The sequence below is a fragment of the Mustela lutreola genome, chromosome 3 (assembly GCF_030435805.1).
Source record: "Mustela lutreola isolate mMusLut2 chromosome 3, mMusLut2.pri, whole genome shotgun sequence".
Lineage (NCBI taxonomy): Eukaryota > Metazoa > Chordata > Mammalia > Carnivora > Mustelidae > Mustela > Mustela lutreola.
The window spans coordinates 86,131,756-86,153,960 of record NC_081292.1 but is presented as its reverse complement, the minus strand read 5'-3'; the positions used below and the strand labels follow the sequence as shown (position 1 = coordinate 86,153,960).

Genomic DNA, 22,205 nt, shown 5'->3' with positions numbered 1-22,205 from the left:
TGTGACCTAGTAAGTGATCTATTATGGAGAATGTTCTGTGTGCACTTGAGAAGAATGTGTACTCTGTTACTTTAGGGTGAAATGCTTTGAATATATTTGTAAAGTCCATCTGGCCATGTGTGTCCTGCAAAGCCCTTGTTTCCTTGTTGATCTTGTGCTTAGATGATCTGTGCCTTGCTGTGAGTGGGCTGTTAAAGTTCCCAACTCTTTTTGTATTATTGTCAGTGTGTTTTTTAATTTTGTTATTAATTGGTTTATATAATTGACTGATCCCAAGTTAGGGCAAGAAATATTTATAGTTGTTAGATTTTCTTGTTGGATAGACTGTTTTTTCATGATATAGTGTCCTTCATCTCTTTTTACATTCTTTGGTTTAAAATCTAGTTTGTCTGATATAAGAATTGCTACTGCAGCTTTCTTTTGATGTCCATTAGCATGATAAATGGTTCTCTACCCCCTTACTTTCAATCTGGGTGTCTTAGGGTCTAAAATGAGTCTCTTGTAGATAGCTATTGATTGGTCTTGTGTTTTTTCCCATTCTGATACCCTGTGTCTTTTCATTGGAGCATTCAGTCTATTTACAGTCAGAGTAATTATTGGAAGATATGACTGTAATGCCATTTTATTACCTGTTAAGTCCCTGGTTCTGTAGATTGTCTCTGTTCCTTCCTGGTCTTTGTTACCTTTTGGGATTCCTTTTTGCTCAGTTGGATCCCCTTTAATATTTCTTGCAGGGCTGAGTTAATGATCACATATTCTTTTAGCTTCTGATTGTACTGGGTGCTTTTTATCTTTCTATTTTGAATGACATCCTTGCTGGATAAAGTATTTGTGGCTGCATATTTTTCTTATTTAGTACCCTGAATATATCATGCCAGTCCTTTCTGGTTTGCCATGTCGTTGTGGACAGATCCCCTATCAGCCTTATGTGTCTAATCTTGGAGGGTAAGGACCTCTTCACTCTAGTTGCTTTTAGGATTTTCTCTGTATCTCTGAAATTTGTAAGTTTCACTATGATATGTTAGTGTGTTGAGGTATTTTTGATTTTGAGGGGTGTTCTTTGTGCCTCCTGGACATGAATGCATGTTTCCTTCTCTGGATTAGGGAATTTATCAACTCTAATTTGTTCAAATAAATTTCTGCCCCATCCTCTTTCCTCATTTTATGGGACCCCATTATTTAAATATTATTATAATTTATGGTATGATTGATTTCTCAAGGTTTCCCCTCATGATCCAGTAGTTACTTTGCTCTTTTTCTCAGCTTCCTTACATTTCATCGTTTTGTCTTCTATATCACTCTCTCTTCTGCTTTGATAACCCCAGCAGTTAGAGCCTCCATTTTTTGCTACCTCAGTAATAGCATTTTTAATTTCTGTTTGATTAGATTTTAGTTCTTGTATTTGTGCAATAAGGGATTCTCTAGTGCCTTTATGTTTTTTTCAAACCCAGGTATTATCTTTATGATCGTTGTTTTGAATTCTAGTTTTAACATCTTACTTTTATCCATATTGAATCAATCTGTGCAGAGCATACTACCTCTAGTTTTTTCTTATGCTGTGAATTTCTCTTTCTAGTCGCTTAGTCCAGAAAAGAAAGGAGTAATGGAGGAGAAAGAAAAAAGAAAGAAAAAGAAAGAAGAGCAAAAACAGCAATAATAATATCAAGAATCACAACAATATCTTTAGGATGTATTCTGCTATATGCTGTGTATTCTGTGCTGTTGTGTTTTTTCTGCTCTTTCCCACTGGTCCTTCCTCTGTAGAATTCCTCCTTGCTTGTAGTCGGGAGTGTTTGTTCTTTAAGTAGCTGTGCTTTTGATTTGTTTGTGAAGTTAATCTGGAAACTGATGTTTCAAAGCTTTCTTTATAAATGTAGGGATTTGTGTTGGTTTTCTGAGGGAGAGGTCTGCTTTGCTGGTTCACAAGCTGACTTGCCATCATAAAGTTGCTCCTGTCAAAACAAACTGAGGGTTGCTGTGGGGGAGGAGGGTAGGGAGAGGGTGGTCGGGTTATGGACATTGTATGTGCTATGGTGAGTGCTGTGAAGTGTGTAAATCTGATGATTCACAGACCTGTACTCCTTGGACTAAGAATACATTGTATATTAATTTAAAAAAAAAAAAAAGGACACTCCTATCACTTGGGGTGGGAGGTTAGTGTAGGGGACTCAAACCTTCACTGGAGGAGTTCTGTTTCTCTCTATAATCTGTGCTCTGTGCTGGTGGGTGAGATGAGGGAGGGGTGTTGGAAGAAGTAGAATATGGTGTCACATCACCCTTCTGTCCCTGTGGAGCAGAACTCCTGACAACCACTGCTCGGGAGGCCCTCTTGAGCAATCTCCTATGACCCAGGCCCTCATCAGTTCCCTGCCCTAACCTATTTGTGTCCAGGTTCTTGGCATGCCCAGAGCCACAGATCTCCTGTTTTTTACCTCTGGCCAGTGGCTGGGATTCAAAATTCCAAGTTTTAAAGGGCCAGGTATTATGTGTGCCCACTCCCATTCCCCATGGTTGGGAGCCTTGTCCAGCACCATCCAGTCCCCTAAAAGCCATTGCACAGTATACCTCCAGAGACTGGAGTTTATTGTGATGCCCAATGAGAATCCGGAGCCAAGTTATCACTCATCTGCACTCCACTCAGTCCACTACTCTTCTTTGTCCCAGGGAAGCCATCGCAGATGCTTGAATCTAGTGTGGCAGATAGCAAAATGTGGCCACCAGGTTACCTGCGATCATTAAAATCTCTGGGCTCGGGGCACCTGGGTGGCTCAGTGGGTTAAAATCTCTGGGCTCTGCACTTTCAGTCCTAGAAAAGCTGCTGATCATCGGGCACACAGAGTAAGTATTTTGTGGCTCCCACCATAAAGTTAAACGTTTTTCTGCCATCTGCATGCCCCTCTGACCCCATTCGGGGTTCTACTCAGTGGCTCACTAGCTGTCCCTTTGTCACTGGAGAGGGCATATGTGCTCCTCCAAATGCTCTCCAGGAAGGGGAACAATCTCTCTCCCTGAACAACCCAGAAAATAAATACAAACAGGAAGAAGTTCGTATTTAATGTTTTACAAAGAAGTATGAATAGAATCTAATGTAAATTAATTATCAGATTTATTTACACCACTATCCAATTCTTCATGATAACTTTACTATTGAAACAAAAGAACGTAGATAGAAACTTAGTAATTGTGAAAGAGAAAAACAAACAAAACAATTTTCTACCTTGTTTATTCTACACCGTGCATAGCTGTGCTCACAGAAGTGGCTTCTTTCACTTCTTCACTGTGCAAGAATCTTGTGTATAAAATTGAACCTGCCTAGAAACTGAGGAAGAATAGAAGTGATGGGTTCATATCCTAGTGCATTGTTATACAGTTCAAATGGTGCATCTACAAGCGAATAATTTTTAGGAACTGCAAACAAGGCTTTCTCTTTGATGTTGAACTAAAAACAACTTATTATGTTGTTTACATTTTGTAACATGTGCAGGAATATATGGATACCAAGGAGGTTAAGAATTTTGTCTCTAGCAGTTACCAATGCAGTCATCAATGACCCAGTCTTGTAGGACTCCATCTTGATGACCCAGTTTCTCTTCATTAAGTGTTTCAGACCTTCAGCTTCATCTTCTGGATTAACCACCAGGTAATTTGAAGAAAGTTGTCCACAGCTGTACCAGTAACCCATGCAGTAGCTGATGCTCATGTACAATCAGAACCCCTTCTACAGTCCTTCTCATTCCAATTTTATCAGATTCCTCCCTCATGTGCTGAAATCTGGCTGCAACAGAGCTGTCCTCATAGAGGCTCTCTTTTGTACCCAAGTATAGTTTGTAAGAGTACAGGTTAATGGTGCACTCCATAGTGAGGGGCTTGGTCTGTTGGATATACTTCTTGCTGAACTGGTTGACATTCCCCACTCCATCCCCGCCAGGGTCAACTGCTTTATGAGCGATTGTGTGGCACCATGGACATGCTGGGGAGCTCGAGTACTGGTGGCAAAAGGAAGTGGGGCAGGCAGGGAGACATTCCCTGTGCTAGTAGCCATAATTTTGCATCCACGTCAGCAGATGGCACCTGCCATTATCATGAGAGTGCAAGAAGAGGCGAAAGCACACCTGTTACAGTATTTTAAAGTCTGGTTTGTCTGATATAAGTATTGCTGCTCTGGTATTCTTTCGACATTCATTTGCATGATAAAAGTTTCTCCATCCCCTTTTGTTCAATCTCACATGCCTTTAGGACTAAAATTGGTCTTTTGTTGGCAGCATATTGATAGGTCATTTTTTTTTTTAAGATTTTATTTATTTATTTGACAGAGAGAGATCGCAAGTAGGCAGAGAGAGAGAGAAGGAAGCAGGCTCCCTGTCAAGCAGAGAGCCCGATGTGGGGCTCGATCCCAGGACCCTGAGATCATGACCTGAGCCAAAGGCAGAGGCTTAACCCTCTGAACCACGTAGGTGCCCGATAGGTCTTTTTTTTTTTTTTTTTTAAATCCATTCTGTTACCCTGTGTCTTTTGATTGATTCAGTTCATTTGCATTCAGGGTAATTATTGATAGATATGTATGTAGTATTGTGTTATTAGTTATATTGTTTCTGGAGATTTTTTCTGATCCTTTCTTGTCTTTGTCACTTTGAAGAGAGTTCCTCTTTAATATTTCTTGTAAGGGTGATTTAGTGATCATGAACTCCATTAGTTTTTGTTTGTTGGGAAACTGTTTCTCTTTTTGAGGTCAAAGTCACTTGAATTATGGGATTTTAGTGCTTGATGGAATGTTTGAGGTCATGCTGTTAAATGCCTGCATTTTACATGTGAGGATATGGAGATTCAAATATTTCATTCCTTGGACATTTTAATAGCTATTTACCAGCCATTATTCTTAGAATTATAAAATCTATGGTGGAAGAGGTCCTTAAAAAGATGTCTAGTATAACAGCCAATCACTTGTTCAGGTGTTAAGTAATTTGCTCCAGTATACACTAGATAAGACCTTTGTCTCAAACTTTCACTTCTCTTTGTTTATACTGGGCTCTTTCAATTCTATTATTTCTTTTTGTGATAGGGTACCAGGGACTTAATTTGCTTTATGGCCACTTTTGCCATTATCTCTCAAGGATTTCTGAAGGCAGTGACCACAAGTCACCTTAGTATTTCACTTGTTTTGTTTCTTTAATAGTATTAATACTGTTATAGTCCACTAAATGGTCAGAGTGCCAGAACCTACTTCAGGGTTATATGTTGTGTTTATATGTATATGCTCACATGTACATATTAAAATTCTAATATATTTTTGTTTTCTGTTCCCTATTTTTTTGGTACCTGGAGGGTACAATTTATTTTTCCAGTGCAACTCTGATTTCTTTTGCCGTTTTGTTAGAATTCTTAACATTCCCCTTTTACACTCTGGCTGTTTCTTCAAACATAGCTCCTCAGGTTTGGATGTATATTCTATGTTACTTCCTAATATTTAAAAGTGAAAATTCTTCCTCTTTTTTTAAATTTAAGGTTTTATTTATGTATTTGTCAGAGAGAGAGGGAGAGAGGAAGTGAGCGTGCACAAGCTGGGGGAGCTGCAGGTAGAGGGAGAAGCAGGCTCCCCACTGAGCAGGCAGATTGACTCAGGGCTCTATCCCAGAAACCTGGAATTGTGACGTGAGCTGAAGGCAGACGCTTAACCGACTGAGCCACTCAGGCATCCCCCCAAAATTATTCTTAAATCCAAACTTTGTTTTATCTAATTAGTCATTCTTCACCTCTTCTTTATAATAGTCTCATTTGTGGCTTCTGTTTTGAACTGTGATGTACACCTCCTCTTACCAAGTTCACTGTCTCTCTTGTGAGGAGTTAAGAGTTTTAGCCAGTAGCCCAGCTAGAGGTATTACTCCATGTAAGATCACTTTCACCTCTGACACCAACTTTAGTCTCCCACAGTCCTCAAAGCCAACCTCAAGCTTAATAATTCACTATAAAAAGACTCACAGAACTTGCTGGGAGCTATTATATCCATGGTTACAGTTTATTATAAGGAAAGGATGGAGATTAAAATAAGTCAAGGAAAGAAGCACGTAGTGCAGAATCCAGTAAAGGTCTCAGACATTGGAACTTTTCTGTTTTCTCTGGAGTCAGAATGGTTAATTTTCTGGTATGTACAGTGTCAATATCAAGGAAGCTCACCTGAGCCTTGGTGTTTCTATTGGGGGCTTTGATGTTGAGTGATTATTTGTGTTCCACCCCATTTATTGGTGAAACCTCATCCCCAATATGTTAGTGTTTGGACATGATACCTTTTGGAAGTGTTTAGGTTATGAGGATGGAGCTCTCATGAATGTCATTAGTGCATTTATCAAAGAAATTTGAGAGACATCCCCAATCCCTTCTGCCTTCTAAGGTTGTAGTCAGAAGATAGTATCAATTATGAAGTGAGCCTTCATTAGATATCACCAGCACCTGACACTGAATCTGTTGCTGCCTTGATCTTGGACCTTCTGTCCTCCAGAATTATGAGAAATAAGTATTTTGTTGTTTATAAGGCATGTAGTTTATGGTATTTTGTTAGAGCAGCCTGAATAGACTAAGACACCGTTTTGTGGGCATGGTGCCCACATAGCTGATCTCCATCTTTCATTTTTGCTCCTTCCATGTGTGACCCAGAGCCCCCATTATAATTCACATTGTCTTTTTGGTGTCACGAGTCCCCATGCTAACACTATAGGGTATGGCTAGCCCCCACCCTAAATCACACTGTTAGTCCAGTGTAACTGAGGTCATCAGGCAAAGAAAGATACCCTATCAGCCATGATATTTCAGGGTTTTAGGGATTATTTCCCAGAAGCGAACAACAAAGGCCAGACCTCATTTTGAGTAAGGTCAAATTCTTTATTATACATTTGCCTTCTCAGTTGTTTCCTAAGAAGTCTGTTACTCGTGGTTGTCTTTCTTTTCACACTTTGAGAGCCCACATTTTAACAAACAGAAATCCTCTTTTTCAATTCACAAATGTGTCTCACTAATGGACATTCAATGTCCCCATTTTGAAATATGTGATTCCTGTCCTAACGCTTAAGGCTTGAATGAGAGAAGTTAAAGGATTTTTAGAATTAATCTTTCTATCCTTGATACTGCCTTATACTCAACATATCCATTGATCATACTTATATTTCTTGAGGACAGGGTTCATGATCTCTGTGTCTTCTGTGCTTAAACTATTATAAATTCCAGTTTGTTGAATTTAGTTTTCAATAATAATAAAAATATTTGAAATTCCATTTGCTTTTAACCACCAGAACAGCTGTATTTAGTTGTGCAGGTTGAGACCTGCAGTGCCCTTATCGACCCCATTCATAATTATGTCCTGAAAAATGTGTAATTTATTATGTTATTCTTCCAGCAGATGGTAATAAATAATATCTTTCCTAACAAAATATATTATGATAGTTTTCTAGTAGTTGGAAGTATAGTGACTTGAGTAGGAGGATCTTTTTCTCATTTGCAGAAAGATGTGGCCCTATTAAGACTATGGTCCTTCGGCTTAGACTAGCCTAGATTTTTTTTTTTTTTTTTTTTTTTTTTTTTTTTTTTTAAGATTTATTTGAGAGAGAGACAGTGAGAAAGAGCCTGAGAGGCGAGAAGGTCAGAGGGAGAAGCAGACTCCCCGTGGAGCTGGGAGCTCGATGCGGAACTCTATCCTGGGACTCTGGGATCGTGACCTGAGCTGAAGGCAGTTGCTTAACCAACTGAGCTACCCAGGCACCCCAAGACTAGCCTAGATTTTTATCCTGGCTTTGTCATTTATAGATGTATGATTTTAGATAATCTCTTCAACACTTAGTTTTATCTATAGCAAAGGATTGGTACTATTCATTTCAGTCTACTTTATCATCTAGAATCTTTATGAGGTAATACATATGACATTTGCTATTAGTGTCTGGTACCTACTAAATTGTCTTAGTCTATTAAGGCTGCCTGTAAAAAATACCATAGGCTGAGTGTCTATAAACAACACATTTATTTCAGTTCTGGAGCCTGGGAAGTTCAGGATGAAGGCAATGGCACATTGTGTCTGGTGAAGGCCTGTTTCCGAGTTCATAGGCAGCCACACATAGTGGAATAAACAGAAGAAGGGATCTCTCTGGGTCCTGTTTATTAAGCGTATTAATCCCATTCATGAGGCCTCCATTCTCATCACTAAATCACCTCCCAAAGTCCTTATCTTCAAACATTACCACAGTAGGGGTTAGGTTTCAACATATAAATTATTGGGGGGATATAAACATTCAGGCTAACTAAATAATTGTGCCTGTCTTCATTGGAGCTTTTCCTTTAGTAGTGTGTGATTACAGAATTATGTGTGAGGTACTTTAAATTAGGTAAGAGACTTAGTTGAGAGACTGGCTAGCACCTTTTTAAGTGATTGTTCTTAAGTTAAAGTCTGTTTTATTTTATTCAGACTTCCTGTTTTAAAAAGTAAAAAGGATAGTATAAACCATATGGCAGAGATTCTGCTAGTGGACTTTGAGGGAATGAGGAACAGAGACTTGAATTGAGAGCCTTTCCAGGGATTTTGATGATATCCTATCTTTGTATAAGCTCAGGCCTATCAAAGTCTAAGTGTATAGTTGCTGTGCCTCAACTTGCTAACAGTGAGGAGGCAGGGAATCCTGCTTTTGATTGGGGAATGGTTAATAAAATAAAACTGGACCCAGACTGTCATACATTAGCAGTTGTCATTATTTTTGTCTTTTAAACCCTTGGATTAAGGGTGCCTGGGTGGGTTAGTCCATTAAACATCTGCCTTTGACTCTGTTCATAATCCTGTCCTGGGATTGAACCCCACGTCAGGCTCCCTGCTCAGCAGGAGAGTTTGCTTCTCCTTCTCCTTCTCGCTATGCCCCTCCCTGCCTCAAATAAATAAATAAAATCTTTAAAAAAAAATCCTTGGATAAAGAGTCATATCAAGTGTGTAAGGGATTGGGAAGGGAGAGGATGATGTAGGTAGCCTGGCATGGGAAATTGGTGTTTCTAGCATAGGAATTTTTCATTTCAGAAAAAAAAAAAAGTTTCAGACAAATGGTGTTCTGATCTGGTATACAGTGTGAATGGAAAATAAGTCTGCATTGCATTTCTTTTCAAATGTTGAAAATAAAACACATCACCGTATTTCCAATATTGTTAACATTAAGAAGTTCCACATCAGGCAAATGAAAACAAGAGTGCCAGATTGCCAGATGTTAGAGTTCTAGATTCAAAGTTTTTTAGAATACCAATGGTAAATTAGTCTGGGTTGTTTAATTAGTTTGGGTGTTTTAAAATACCAAAAGCAGGTAATTATTTTACCGTGAGTCCAAGCATAAGTGGCATATTTCTGGCATTTACAATTTAGGCCATAGTAATCTTTAATTTGAAAATATATGAAGGCTATACAAAATACGGCAACTAGGTCTTTGCTTTATTTTCTCTGATGACAAAATAAGAAATGAATTTAAACTGGTACCTGATTCAAGGCTTTTTTGACTGAACATTTTAAAACCATTGGAATGGTTATGGGTTCTTTCCTGAAAGTCGTCTAAGAATGGAAAAGATAATCAAGGTTTTAGTACAGACATGGACATCCTTAAATGGAGCAATGATTGAGGTAACCTCTAGACTTATTTAGCATGCATTGCAAGTATATATTCTGCAAATAATGGATAAACCAGCTCGTTGTAGAAGCTAGTTCTTTTAGAACTTGTCACATATAGAACATAAATTATAAATGAAGTCCTGGTTTTAGGTAGATAGAAGATATTAACCCAACATAACACATGAAAATAACATTTTGAGTGTTGACAATAAAAGTTCGATAGGAAGTAGTATGTAACTAATTCCCAAAGGAATAATTTCAAGGAGGATCACTGAGGGCTATAAGGTTCCTGAAGATTCCTGAAGAAAGTAATCCTTGAGTGAGGTTTTGAGGGGCCCATCTGGTCAGACTGAAGATATTGAAAAGACAGGCTGGCAGGAAACAATGTATGGATAAAGTTATTATGAACCTTACAGTCAGTTTTCAAAAATTTCACTGTGCCTTGTGAACATTCATTTTACTTATAGACTTTTTTTTCCTCAGCTTGTTCTAATACTTTTCTTATTCACTTATATCTTCATATCAGGAGAGTGGGGCTTTCTTAATTGGTATTGAAGACCTGCAATTGCCTGACCAGCCTAGGACAAAAATAAGGCAAGTGTATTAGTCGCAGGGCTGTAGCTTATGGAATAGTGATGTTGACTGTAGAAATAGACTGGCCTATTCCACTGAGTTTTTCATTTAATTCCTTTATCTTAAACTTTGAGAGACCACAGAGTTCTAATCAGGAAGCTTCTTTTTCTTTTATGGTTTGAGATATTGAAGTAAGTAATTGGATTAAAGCAGTGTTTTTGTGAATCACAGCATGTGAAAATAAAGCATCCTTATAAAAAGGATCCTTATAAAAAGCACATTCCCATTTTAACTTGTGAATATTAATTACCTATTCTACCTTCTGTAATTGTACTCGTACTATTATGACCTACGATTGTTATTAGTAGCAATTGTCTTCATAATAGTCTTGAGGTTAATATGTTATCTCCATTTTACAGATGCAGAAACTGTGTCTTGAGAAGATAAATAATCTGACCCAGTGTTAATGTGACCAACAAGTAGCACAGTGCATTGACAGCATTCTGACAGCACAGCCTAAACCTGTGGTCTATAAAGACTTATGTGCTGCTTGTGAAATTGCCTTGATGTTTCTGTGCTCTGGGAGGGTAATAAATCAGGATATTTGGAACTAGGACTACCGTGGAAAATCTAGGACCTGTTGATAGCTATCACCAAAGTACATTTTTTCCTTCATGTGAGTCAAAACCAGCTTTCACCAGGAAACATTCCCTCATTAATTTGTTTTTGAGTCTGTCAGCCCAGTCTCAGCCTCCTTTTTCCTCCACTCTAATGCATATTCTTAGAACCTATGGTCATTGAAGGGGGAAAACTTTTTTAGCTGTATACCTTCAGAATGCTCAGTGAATCACTTCAGTTTGCGAGAAACATAAACTGAGTGCTATAGTTCAACTCATTAGCTAGTGAGTTGAAGTCTAGCTTAAACTGGACAAAGTTACAAAAGAGTGATGGGTAGACTTGCAGCTCACAGCAGCTGGGCACCTGGGTTGCTCAAATAATCTAGCCTATAACCTGGAGCACAGCTTGTACCTCTGCTCACTTTCTCAGGTTTCTTCATATGGTATAGGACAAGGCTACTGACTGCTTTGGGGTCACATCCTTGACCAAGTTGCGAAGAAGAGAATCTTTCCAGTAGCTTCAATTAGAAAAAGTCCTGGAGAGGCCCTCTGACTGATTCAGCTTGTGTCCTGTGGCATCCATGAATCAGTCAGTCACTGTGGCCCGAGGCTGATGTCTTGTGACTGACTGTGGCCAGGTGGGATGCCTAAAACTGTGGTAATGGGGGTGTGTTTTGTCACTATAAAATTAAAAAAAAAAAAAAAAAAAGATGGCTGGGTGAGAAGGCCAATGAAACTGCCATTGTAAGTGCCTTCTCTGTGGCTGAGTAAACACTGGACAGAGATATATACATGTAAAGGGAGCTGTGTTACATTTGATGGATAAAGTTGAAATGTAGTATACTGAATTTCCCCTTAAACTTATGCCTACTGTCTGATTTACTTTAGATATCATTAGCATCTGTGAACCAATGATGATTAGTATGATAAGTAATTTACATATTCATTCAGTAATCATTTTAATGAGCACCTCTGTGGGGGGAGCATTGTGCACTGAGGTGATGAGATGATTAGGGATATGTCTCCTTCTGCTATTGTTCTAACAGAAGGAATAGAATATACTGGAGACATGATGGTTTCACACAAAGAGGTATGTATGGAGGTATTGGGGGGATATTTCAGGGAATAGAAGAGCATTGATCTGTAGCAGAGTAGGAGATACTGAAGGGAGTGGAGAGGTGATTTCCAGCAAAGAGTGCCATTTATACAGTTATGGTGGTAGAAATGTGCAGGGTCTGTTGAATGTGAAGGAGAACATGGGGGAGTGGAGGGGAAGGCTGAAAAGTAAGGTGGAAGTCCATGCTAACCAGAATCTAAACTTGGGCTCAGGCTTTCATGTTATCAGATTTATGGGAGAGTTTCTCTCACCACAGCCTGAGCCACTGGAGAGCAGGGTCTTTCTTGCTCATCTTGTATCCCTGAAGCCTAGCAGAGTGTCTGCATGCCCTGGGCACTCAATAAATGTTGACTGAAGAAAAGAACATCATATTTCTGTCATTTATATTGATTAGAGGGTTCCAGTCCCTAAAGAATCTGAAGAAGCAAAGCAAAAATCTGGAGAAGCAAAGGACCAGTCAAATGTAACCAAAGCAGTGAGTGATAGGCCTGAGAAATGTTCTATTATCTGAGGGAAGGAAAGACCTCTGAAGAAACAAATGGACAAATATTTGATAGAATGAGCTCTGAGCATCATAGTGCTTCCTCACCAGCTTGATTGAAACTTTAAATCTGAGGAACAGTCAAGTTCCTCAGACTTGAGGGTCCCTGAGTCCGTATCTCTTCTTAACGTAGGTAAATTCCTAGGTGCAAAACATTTATATTCTTCAAGTATATGGCTTGAGCCATTGGGGTTTATTTAGATACTCAAGAAAACTCCCCTTTGCATTCAGTTAGACATCTAATTTATTCCCCGAATTTATTAAATGATACCCCAAACAAATACTATTGAGAAACTTTCCAGGGGGAGCAGCAGCCCAAAGTTGTATGGTAGCATGCATTTCCTTTTTCAGGGAGTAAATTTTCAAAATGAATAAATAAAATTAATAATCATGGTGTACCTAAAGAAATGAAAAATGGCGCAGAGCAGTGATAAGAAGAAAAAGTGGTCTCTGAGGGGCTGGATGGTAATGCAATGGATCAATGAAATACCTTTTATGTTTTAACCACTTCAATTGCTTCCTTTTAAAGTTCTGCTCAAAGTATAGTCGATCTTCACCATTCAGTTTCTGTGTTTACAAATTCTCCTCTTTGCCCAAATTTATTTGTAATCCCCAAATCAATCCTGGTGGTGCTTTCAGAGTAATTTGTGGGCATGTGTAGAGCAGAAAAAAATTTGAGTCACTTGACGTTTAAGTAATCAGCTGATGTCAAACAAGGGTCTGTTCTGCCTGCTTATTTTAGCTCTTATACTGTAAACAGGTGTGTCCTTTCTTGGTCTACTTAATGCCCTGTTTTTCACAGTTTTGTGCTTTGTGTGATTTCACTGTGTAAAGGTGCCCCTGACTGTAGTACTGAAGTGCTATCTAGTTGTCCCTAAGTGCAGAACAGCTGTGATGCACCTTATAGAGAAAATTTGTGTTAGATCAGCTTTGTTCAGGTATGAGTTACAGTGCTGTTGGCTCTGAGTTCAATGTTAAAGAATAAACTATAAATATTAAATAAGGTGCTTTTAAGCAGAAGCACACATAAAATAAGGTTGTATACTGACAGGAATCAACCCTGTATTTCCCTTAGGAATAGTGGTTCAGTATTTGCTAATTCATTGTGGCGACTTTATCGAATGATAACTACTACAAAAATGAGAATTAACTATATTTCTCTTCTTTTTGCTGGGATCATCCTGGGCTTATATAGTTGTATTTTGCGTTTTTTCTCTCTTTTTTGGGTAACTTTTATTTTGACAGAATTTCAAACTTACAGAAAAGTTGTAATAATAGTGTAATGAAGTTTCTTATGGTGGAACTGTGAATAGGTTAAATAGTGTTCTCTGTAAACGCCTGTTGACCTGGAACTCCAGAATGTAGCTTTATTTGGAGATAAGACCTTGGCACATGTAGTTAGTTAAGATGAATAACAATAATGCCTATATGGCATTAGGGTTGGGCCCTAAATCCAATGACTTGTGAGGAGAGGAGATAACACAGAGAGATATGTAGGCAAGGTGGCCACGAAATGACAGAGGCAGAGACGGGAATGATGAAGCCACAATCCAAGGAAGGCAAGGATTGCTGGGAGGAAAAGGCCAGGAAAGATTCTTCCTTGCAGACTTCATTTCTAACACCTTCATTTTGGGCTTCTTGGCTCCAGAATTATGAGAATAATTTTGTGGTTTTTTTGTTTGTTTGTTTATAATTTTGTTGTTTTAAGGCACTGAGTTTGTGGTCATTTGTTACAGCAACCCTAGGGAACTAATACAACCCTTAACTCCATTTCACTAGTTTATTATTTTTTGCCTCTCTCTCTGTCTTTTCCTCATCCCCCCCACTTCCTCTTTCTCTCTCTATGCATGTGTGTATCAATTTTTTTCTATACCTCTACCCCTAAATATTTATTTTGTAGACTGAGGATATTCTCTTACATAAGCATAGTATAATTACAAAAATAGAAAATTAAAAACTGATACAATATTATTATCTAGTCAGCAGTTCATATTCAGATTTTATCAGTTGCCTAATAATGACATTTTTTCTCTGGTCCAAGATCCTATCCAGGATCGTACATTTCCTTTCCTTTCCATGCCTCTTTAATCTTCTGTTAATCTGAATTAGTTCTTTAGACTTTCTTTGTATTTCTTGACCTTGTCATTGTTGAGGTGTACAGTCCAGTTATTTTGGTCTTGTCTGATATTTTCCCCAGTTTAGATTTAGGTTATGCCTTTCTGGTAGGAATACCACGGGAATCTTGTGTTCTTCTCAGAGCCTCCTATCAAGAGGCACTTGATGCTGATTACTTGATTAAGGTGGTATCTGCAGGTTTCCCAACTTTAAAGTTACTGTTTCTCCCTTTGAAATTAGTAAGTAATTTGTGGGACGATGCTTAATGGGCATGTAAATATCCCCTGTATCATTAAACTGTCACCTAATAGGTTCAGCTTTCATTAATGGTTTTCCAATCCACTGTTTATATCAATGTAGACCCATATTTCTTTTTTTATTCAATAGGTTATAATCCTTTACTGTCATTATTTATTTGATGCAGGAATGTTCCACAGTTGGCCAGTGAGAGGCCATTCACCTATGCTCATGTGTCCTTATGACATGTTCTCATTCTTTGAGTGCTTTCTTACTCTCTGGTTCAAGATATTTCAGGGTCAATCATCTTGTACTTCCCTATTCCATCCCCCATGTCACCCATTTCTTTACATACCTGACGTGGGCTGATTTAATGCATTCAAAAGTATTCTGGAGTTAAGGACAAACAAAACGGCTTAAGAGACCAAATGTTATCTTCCTCTTTATTTTCTGTTCTAGTTAATGAAGCGAGTTTCTTCAGAGCTGCCAGGGGAAACTGCCACTAGTGGAGGGTAAATACCCTCTATCTTGAGGATAGATGCTTCTTCCTTTTGTAATTCTGCCCCACCAGAGTTTCTACATAAAGAGGAATATCCATAGGGGTCTTACATATTAAAATGCCATCAATGTTATGGCTGAATTTGTTTTTATGAATTTGTTCCCTCTTCCTCGGTACAGAAATTTTAATGGTATGTTGTAATCTTAATTCTTTTTTTTTTTTTTAACCACAATGGTATTGATTAGGGTTTTTTTGTGTTATTAGATGATCAACTCATAGTAGTTAACCTTAATTTGATTTGTGTTGCAAATTTAAAAGATTTTCCTTAAATAAAATGCAAATTTAAAATCTTATAAAATGAGTACATTCTGTTGTAGACATTTGTAAAAAAATAAAAATAAAAAAAGGAAAACTCACACAAAAACATTTAGGGAAATAAATCAGTGTTAGCACTGTTGCTAGATAAAACTTCACTCATTTTCTTCCCTTGAGTATCTTAACACACTCTTCTGTTTTTTTCTCATGTAAAGTTGCTATCAACATTCTATGATAAGGTAATTTTTATTCACTTGTAAATCATTTATTCCTTTTCCTAGATGTTCAAAGTGTTTGTTTAAAAGCCTGTTTTCTAGGATATATCTTGGTTTTGTTTGCTTCTGGGCTGATATTACCAGGTATGTGGTATGCTTCAATATGTAGTTTCCTTTTTTCTTTTTCTTTCTTTTTTTTTTTTTTTAAGATTTCAGGAAAGTTTCTCTGGAATTGAAGTTTTTGATATTTTTTCTGTCCCATTATCTTGGTTTTCTTCTTCTTCAGGAATTGCTACTATCTATATGTTGGATCACAAGAGAGACTTGATTGATCACTCTGTTTCTCTTGAATACTTTAAAATGCACTTTAAATTTTCCTCCTTATTACTTTCTTAAGATATTATCTGTGATAACTATGTGCTCTTGGATTCCTTCTAGTTTAGTCTTTTTTTCCTGAGCTGATATTTTTTTCATGTTGATAGAATATTTTATTTTTTGTTTCAAGTTTTATTTAAATTCCAGCTAGTTAACATTCAGTGTAATATTTTCAGGAGTAGAATTTAGTGATTTGTCACTTATGTACAATACCGAGTGTTCATCACAAGTGTCCTTAATCTCCATCACCCATTTAACCCTTCCCCCCACCTACCTCCTCTCTAGAAACCCTCAGTTTGTTCTCTTTAGTGAAGAGTCTGTTTTATGGTTTGCATCTCTCTTTTTCTCCTCCCACTATGTTCATCTTTTTTTTTTTTTTTTTAATTCCACATGAGTGAAATCATATGGTATTTGTCTTTCTCTGAGTGGCTTATTTCACTTAGCATAACAATTACTCTGGCTCTATCCATGTTGTTGTAAATGGCAAGATTTCATTCTTTTTGATGGCTGAGTAACATTCCATTGTGTGTGTGTGTGTGTGTGTATTCATTCCATTGTATGTACATTGTATATATATGTTTATATACCACATCTTCTTTTTCCATTCATCTGTGGACATTTGGGCTCTTTCCCTCAGGTGATTTTTTAACTTTATTCTACTGCTTAAGTTTTGTTACTTCATTTCTGACTTTTTATAATCTAAATGTGTTGTCTTATATTGAAATAGTAGGTTACACTTTTTCTGTTCTCTCAGCATGTCTTTAGTGTGCTTTCTTTGTGTGTTGGTATGTTATTCTGCTCCATTCTGTTTTTTCTAATTATAACTTTGTATTGGATTTGTATTGGATTTAACCTTGATCCCTGTCTATTGTCTATTTTTATGTTATAGTATCTGTGAATTTTTAGAAGAAGGCAGAATTCAAAAGAGCTTTTATAATTTCTGTTCTTTTCTTGTAGTTTGCAAAAATATTGCCACTTGTTTATTTAAATATCTTCTGGTTCAGTTCCCTTCCTACGTTCCATCTGAACCTTTTCTTTTCTTTATCCTTACTATCCCTGTGCTGCTGAGCAGATTTCACTGCCAGCAATTTCTCTGCAGTGTGACATCTGGTCCAAGAAGGTAGTCCTGGCTGACAAGTGCTAAGTGTCTTAAACTGCTCCTACTCCTTTGGATGTCCTTGGGACCTGTTTCAGGTACCATTTCATCCTCAGATTGCCTACTTCATATGAACACCACATGTGTATGTACTAAGATCCTCCTTTGTTCCTTCACTTCTCTCAGCTTTGCTTTCAGATAGAATCATATGCAGGACCTTTGGAGGGTTGAATATATTTGTCCTTACCTCTTTGTATTTTCGAATTTGTTCTCTGTGCAGTTTGTATGCTTTCTTGTTACTTTTTTTTTTACATGGGGATTCAGAGACATTCAAAAGCTATGCCTTCACCATTGCCATTCCTGGGTTCCCATAGTGTTAATTACTAATGTATTTTTAATGAAGTTGGTTTAATTTTTTTTGTTTGTTTGTTTTATTTTGTTTTTCTTTAAAAACCATCTCCACAGAGAAAAAGAAATTGGGATACAGAATATCTATCCTTTCCAAGAGGGAGTCCACTAAAGTTCCGAAGAACAGGTCTCAGGACAGTGGGAGCAGCTGCTTCCCTCTCTGAAGCATGGCTCAGATGTGGAGAAGGATTTCAGGACACTTCTGGGACTCTGGTAAAGTAAAGGTCTTGAATGCCCATGGATACTTAGATTCCTGAGTATTTATGCCACTGTAATTATATTTCTTTGGAATTCCTTTCCTTATTTCAGGACACAGTAATTGGTCCCGTCTTCTTGTTTTTGTTTTTGTTAAACCAGAGAGAGAGAGAGAGAGAGAGAGCTCAAACAATCAGGGGAAGTGACGACAGATAGAGGGAGAACCAGGGTCCCTGATGAGCAAAGAGCCCAGTGTGGGACTGGATCCCAGGACCTTAGGATCATGACCTGAGCTGAAAAGACAGACACATAACCCCCTCACCCACCCAGTTGTTCCCTTACAGTTTTGAATTCCTTTAGTAATTTTGGCAGGTTAGTAATCACATCTTCATGCCAGACCCAGCCTTTGTACTTCTTTGTAATGAAATCTTTGGGCATCCTACTCTTGATGAGAAGTATATTTATGAAATGCTTGTATACTCAGGATCTGTTGCCAACAAGATACTCTGGTTAATTTTTGTATGTATGCTGATTTTGAAATGCTTACAGATATGTACAAAATGGAATACTATTATAAACTCTTAATGGTTAGTTCTTTGTTTAGATTCTGATAAAATATAAAAATACATATATGTATGAGGAATATGTGCTTTGGGAATACTTATTGGTTAATATCAATAAAAGAGGCATATTTTAAGGAGGGTATTGTTTAAGGCTTGGAGTATTTAAAAAAATATTTTTGGTTTTATCCCTTGTCACATAAATTACTACATTATCATCATTATTTTATTATTGTCATCTTCCTACAGTCATTAGCAGCTGAAAAGAAGATCATTACAGAAAAGAACCTCAAATTACCCCCTAGACCCAAGAAAGGTAATATTTTGTTGGTTTCTTGACAGAAAAGGCATAAGGCTAATATATCCTTCTTTGATTTATTTCCATAGTTTGGATAGACTGTATATTTATGGTTTAAAAACATCAAAATGTAAAAAGGTAATTTTTGAGAAATCTCTGATCTTTGTCACCATCTACCCCATTTTTTCCTTGCCTCCCATAGATAATAAAATTTTTTACATATCCTTCCTGGCTTATTCTTATGAGCAGAGCTCAGTAGGTTAGCTTAGGCTCCCAGGATTTTAAAAAATTCTAATTTGGGAAATACGGTTCTGAACTATGATAAAAGGATTATCATATTTCAGGCAGTGAAATTCTTACTTGGTGAATCAGTTAGGGAAAGCTTTCAGATATAGATAGTAGGAAACTTTCAGAGTGTTTGAAGAAATAGGGTTAAATTTATCTCCTGCAACAAGAAGTTTAGGGAGTCAGACCTGTTTTGAGTTCTGCAGCCTTAGTGTGGAGTTTATTCTTGTGGTCACGAGGTGGAAGCTAAGTTCTCTGGGCCTCGTTCTCAGGAGGGCTGTAAGTTGTGAGGATTTTCTCCAAGTGTACTTTTCTTTTGGGAAGGGATTCCCTCCCCAGGACCTCTACCATTGGCCAGAACCTGTTATATAGGGCCACTCTACAAAAGGGACTTCAGTGAAATTAAAGATTTTTAAATATCTATATTGCTTCTTAAATAAAATTAGGTTTCTATTAGTAAGGAAGAAATACTAGGGGGACTGCTGGTTCTGCTGCCACACTTAGTGGGTAGGCAGGGAAAGTCCATGCTTGAGACCTTAAGAGATCTCTTTTGGCTCCCTGGGGTCCTGACTGTGTAATCTTGGGAAAGAAGGTAAACACACTAAGCCTCTGTTTCTCCATCTGGGAAATGCATAAAAGAATGTCGAACTTATTAGGTTATTGTAAACCAAAAAAAGTAAGAAAATGTCTATTTCAAAGGCTTGCACTTAGTAGTTGTTTAATTGATGGCAGTAATTGCCATGTCAAAAAGATGGCAAAAAGAGCTGTGTGAAAGCCTGCTAAAAATTATGTATACTGAGCAAACTTTCTGTGAATAAGAGCAATACAGTTATTTCACTAATATTTAGGGGGTTCTTTTTATGAAAAATAAAAATGAAAATAAGATTTCGCCAATTCATAAATTCATAAAACACTGTGTAATAAACTGGTACATGTCCTTTGTAATTCCATAATCTTTTTAAAAAATTAACATATAATGTATTATTTGCCACAGGGGTACAGGACTGTGACTCATCAGACATACACATTTCACAATACTCACCATAGCACATACCCTCCCCAATGTCCATAACCCAACCACCATATCCCTACCTCCCCACACCCCTGGCAACCCTCAATTGGTTTTGAGAGATTAAGAGTCTCTTATGGTTTGTCTCGCTCCTGATCCCATCTTGTTTCATTTTTCCCTCCCTACTCCCCACAATCCCCCACCTTGCCTCTTAAATTCCTCATATCAGAAAGATCATATGATAATTGTCTTTCACTCATTGACTTACTTTGCTTAGCATAATACCCTCTAGTTCCATCCATGCCATTGCAAATGGCAAGATTTCATTTCTTTTGATGGCTGCGTAGTATTCCTGTGTGTGTGTGTGTGTGTGTGTGTGTGTGTGTGTGTGTACACGTACATACCACATCTTTATCCATTCATCTGTTGATGGACATCTAGGATCTTTCTATGGTTTGACTATTACGGACATTGCTGCTGTAAACATTCGAGTGCACGTGCCCCTTAGGATCCCTGCATTTGTATCTTTAGGATAAATACCTCATAGTGCGATGCTGGGTCATAGGGTAGCTCTATTTTCAACTTTTTGAATGCTTTCCAGAGTAGCTGCACAAGCTTGCATTCCCACTAACAGGGGAGGAGGGTTCCCCTTTCTCTGCATCCTCATCAACTTCTGTCGTTTCCTGCCTTGTTAATTTTAACCATTCTGTCTGGTGTGTGGTGGTATCTCACTGTGGTTTTGACTTATATTTCCCTGATGATGAGTGATGTTGAGCACTTTTTCATGTGTCTGTTGGCCATCTATCTGGATGTCGTCTTTGCCGAAATGTCTCTTCATGTCTTCCACCCACTTCTTTCTTTCTTTTTCTCTCTCTCTCTCTCTTTCTTTCTTTCTTTCTTTCGTTTTCAAGATTTTATTTATTTATTTGAGAGAGAGACAGTAAGAGAGAGCACGACAGGGGAGAAGGTCAGAGGGAGAAACAGATTCCCTGTGGAACTGGAAGCCCAATGCGGGACTCAATGCTGGGACTCTGGGATCAAGACCTGACCTGAAGACAGTTGCTCAACCAATTGAGCCACACAGGAGCCCTTCTACCCATTTCTAGATTGGGTTATTTGTTCCTTGTGTGTTGAGTTTGATAAGTTCTTGATAGACTTTAGATACTAGCCCTTTATCTGATATGTCATATGTGAATATCTTTTCCCATTCTGTCAGTTGTTTTGGTTTTATTGATTGTTTTGCTGTGCAAAAGCTTTTGAACTTGATCAAGTCCCAATAGTTCATTTTTGCCCTTGCTTCCCTTGCCTTTGGCGAAGTTTCCAGGAAGAAGTTGTTGTGGCTGAGGTCGAGGAGGTTGCTGCCTGTGTTCTTCTCAAGGATTGGTGGATTCCTGTCTCACATTTGAGGTCTTTTATCCATTTTGAGTCTGTTTTTGTGTGTGGTGTAAGGAAGTGGTCCAGTTTCATTCTTCTGCATGTGGCTGTCCAGTTTTCCCAACACCGTTTGTTAAAGAGACTGTCTTTTACCATTAGACATTCTTTCCTGCTTTGTCAAAGATGAGTTGACCATAGGGTTGAGGGTCCATTTCTGGGCTCTCTATTCTGTCTGTTCCATTGATCTGTGTGTCTGTTTTTGGGCCAGTACCTACTACCTTGATGATTACAGCTTTGTAATAGAGCTTGAAGTCTGGAATTGTGATGCAGCCAGCTTTGGTTTTCTTTTTCAACATTCCTCTGGCTATTCGGGGTCTTTTCTGGTTCCATATAAATTTTGGGATTATTTGTTCCATTTCTTAGAAAAGAGTTGATGGTTATTTTGATAGGGATTACGTTAAATGTATAGATTGCTTTAGGTAGCATAGACATTTTCACATTATTTGTTCTTCCGGTCCAACGGCATGGAACGTTTTTCCATTCTTTTGCATCTTCCTCAGTTTCTTTCATGAGTACGTTATAGCTCTCTGAGTACAGATTCTTTGCCTCTTTGGTTAGGTTTATTCCTAGGTATCTTATGGTTTTGGGTGCAATTGTAAATGGGATAAAATCCTTAATTTCTCTTTCTTCTGTCTTGCTGTTGGTATATAGAAATGCAACTGATTTCTGTGCATTGATTTTATATCCTGACACTTCACTG

General features: G+C 37.9%; 1 protein-coding gene and 1 pseudogene across 7 annotated transcripts in view; one reads left to right on the top strand and one right to left on the bottom strand.

Moving 5' to 3' along the window:
- Positions 1–22,205, top strand: part of SPIDR (scaffold protein involved in DNA repair) — a 609,776-nt gene that overhangs the window by 64,496 nt on the left and 523,075 nt on the right. For 5 of the 7 annotated variants that reach the window (XM_059166493.1, XM_059166495.1, XM_059166497.1 and 2 more), the window contains exons 2-3: positions 17,782–17,937; positions 18,729–18,795. The exons of 1 other annotated variant lie outside the window; for it this stretch is intronic. In XM_059166493.1, coding sequence (XP_059022476.1) covers positions 17,782–17,937; positions 18,729–18,795 — 223 coding nt within the window. Of the gene's footprint in view, positions 1–17,781; positions 17,949–18,728; positions 18,796–22,205 lie in introns of all 7 variants that reach the window. One more of the 7 variants, XM_059166494.1, reaches the window with a different exon arrangement.
- Positions 3,275–3,969, bottom strand: LOC131827703 (cleavage and polyadenylation specificity factor subunit 5-like; annotated as a pseudogene).